Consider the following 3,099-nt stretch of genomic DNA (forward strand, 5'->3'; position numbering starts at 1 on the left):
CAGTGGTCACCGAATTCACTTGATATAAATGTCCTTTTAATTTTCCGGTCTTGGGGATTTTAAAAAGTAAGGTTGGCACTAAAAAAATACCAAAATGTCGATCGTCTGAAGCAAGCGCTAAGCTGAAAGTAGGTCAAAATACCACAAAACCATTTGCGGGCAGCACATAATAGCTTCATTGGCCGTTTGAAGGCCATAATGTTTTCTAGAGGTGGCCATATTGAACATTTTGTTTTTGCAGTCAAAAAAGTTGTATACGGACAATTGAAACCAAAAACTGTTTTTAAAGTCACTTATTATTTGACAATATTTAACGCAATTAAATGGTCACCTAAAATAATTAAATTAAATTGAAACCAAATTTTTTTACAATCCATTACTATTTACTTTTTTATATTTGAAATAAATATTAAAATGCCTTTTAATGACAAATATAAATTGAAAACACTCGTAAATAGTAGCATAAGAATTGTTTAATCAATATATGCTTCGATATTATACATCTAAAATTGTATATATTGTATATATACAATTTGTTTCAATATGAAAATAACGTTGTTCTGGTATTTCACTTGTTCTATTTGTGATAACTCTCAACATGTAAAATTTCTTTATGTTGTTAATAAATCAATTAAATTTTATCACTACTATTTTTAACAAAATAATAAATAACAAAATATTAACTGACAAATAATATATAACAAAAAGTCAATGTGTAATTAAAATTTTAATTTAAATAAATTTTAAAAATAAGTGGCATTAAATTTAAATTGGCAATAAAAACAATAATAACAATAGACAGTAGATAAAGATAGTTTAAATATGTATACATATAGACAGATACTGCTGTCTTTTAATATACTGTATCACTATACCACTATAGTATTTAGCATCCGTTCTGCTTGACATTATTATATTATTATTGACTGTTAATAATAAAGTTTCGCAACACAATCCACCATTTTTGAAAATAACTTATATGGAAAACCATATTTTAATTAAAATTATTTTATATTTTTACTAACATTGTATAGTTGTCTATATTTCCAACTATTTTAAGTACTAACGATCCAAGCATAAAAAGTTATTTAAGACAATGAATTATTTAAATTTAATGATTTGAAAAATAAATTTATTTACTACGGTAATAATTTATAATATTTATGAATATCATAAAATATTTAAAGAAACATTTAACTTTGCCTATAAAAAATATGCAATTCTATAATCCAAGCAATAATAAAAATAAAGGAAAACTATAAAAACTTACATTTTGCAATTGCTTCGTACTGTGAGGTGATTTGTTATATCAGTTATTGAACTTAAGTATGTGAAATTTATGCACCAAATTGATTTTAAATTAATTACAATAATATATAAAAATTAAATGTTGTAAAACTGTATCCAAACTACAAATGTTAAGTAAAAATCACACTCATTTTAAAAGGCTTTGTTAAAAATTTCATATTATATTTATGAAGTAATTAAAAACATTAAGCATTTAATTCATTTATTCCCATTAAATTTCTTTTAAATTCCTAATTAATTAAATTTTTTTTTCTTACAGGTAAAAATCAATTTTATGAGCAGTACTCTATGTGAAAGTGAGTGAAATAATTAGTTTCGTTCGTGTCTTACTATATGTAAATTTCTTAGTTTAATCATATTGTTATAAAAATCGATAAAAGATGTATTTAAAAATAATTTTAAATTAATTGTTTATTCAATTGCTTGTTGTTGGAATCTATTATGACAACAAAATATAATTTAAAAATATAATTATACCTATTGATTTAACTAAATTATGACTTTAACATTATAATTTAATTTTTAAAAATAATATATAAAAATGTTGTTAAAATTACAATTAGAATAAGTATTTAATACGTATAAACTATAGCTTTATAGACTAAATAGAATTTCTCTAAAATTATTTGCAATTAAAACAATTTTATGCCATGTTATTAAGAAACTTCGATTTGTTTTTTTTTTTTTATTAATTTAACGTATTACGTATTCACGTATTTTTTAAAAAATATATATTTAAAAAGTTCTTTTATTAAAAAACCATGGGACGTGTTATTGTAAAATTGTTTACTACCTCATTCAGTAGAGGCTAGTATGAAAAACTAATGGTGTCACTTCTCAATCCTTCTTATCTAAAAATGAATTTTAAAAAATTATGTAAATAAAAATAATAAAATCAAATTATTTCAAATTTTAAAGTTAAATACTCTCAAATTGTTGTAATTACATATTACTATATTCTTAAAAATATTCCTTACCTGCCATTTAGATCGGTAAATCTATGAACTACTAGACCAAAATATCCTTAACTATATAATCGTGTTACCTTCAATTAAATTAGAAAGCTTTGACTGTTCCATATTGGTCTGTAGATAGTTTTTACTAATTTTTCATTTTGAAAAGCTTCGTCCATGTGATTTTACAAACACATAGATTGTGGGAAATTATAAAAGGTTTGGTGTGGATTTCTGGAAAAAATTGTAGTATAGTTATATATATAGTTACGAATTTTAGAACATGAGATAATAACAAGTGCCTGTTTTTATGGAGATCAATGTTAGCTGTCTATGGGTCCATTTTGAACTTAGGTATTTTCTATAAAACCTTAGCTTTAAATAATTTAAGATTGAAAGAGGTAGATTTGGTAGGGGACGCCAAAAGTATCAATCAGTTGTTTTGCGTTAAACCAGTTTTAAATATATATGTTGCTTCCCATCAATTCTGTTTGGAAATATTTTTTTTGCATTAAATTGTTTGTATGAAATTTCCAGACTGCAAGTACGGAAACTTAAATTTCCGTCATCTCGAATTTCAAAAGTGGTTCGATATTTAATCCAACACCGTACTTTCTGTTATTCAAACTTACAGTTTTGTCAATTGCTGTATCTCTATGAAATTCATTTACTTTGTTATATGAGTAGTAGAATAAACATACAAATTATAACTATATCTAAATGCATGTAACTATTATACACTTCATTACTAAAACAATTGCAATTTGTTATTTGCTTAATTGGTTGGTTGGTTGGTTGCAGTGACTAGTCAGCAGATACCTTTCCACCTTCCTTAGTA

The 3,099-nt window shown here is 23.9% G+C and overlaps 1 protein-coding gene across 1 annotated transcript in view; it reads right to left on the bottom strand.

Moving 5' to 3' along the window:
* LOC119681828 (myb-like protein P) overlaps positions 1-219 on the bottom strand; it is a 6,264-nt gene extending 6,045 nt beyond the window's left edge. Inside the window, exon 1 of the mRNA XM_038095122.1 lies at positions 151-219. Coding sequence (XP_037951050.1) covers positions 151-219 — 69 coding nt within the window. The remainder of the gene's footprint in view (positions 1-150) is intronic.
* Between the last annotated feature and the right edge of the window lie 2,880 nt (positions 220-3,099).

This window comes from Teleopsis dalmanni, chromosome 1 (genome assembly GCF_002237135.1).
Source record: "Teleopsis dalmanni isolate 2A chromosome 1, ASM223713v2, whole genome shotgun sequence".
Classification (NCBI taxonomy): Eukaryota; Metazoa; Arthropoda; class Insecta; order Diptera; family Diopsidae; genus Teleopsis; species Teleopsis dalmanni.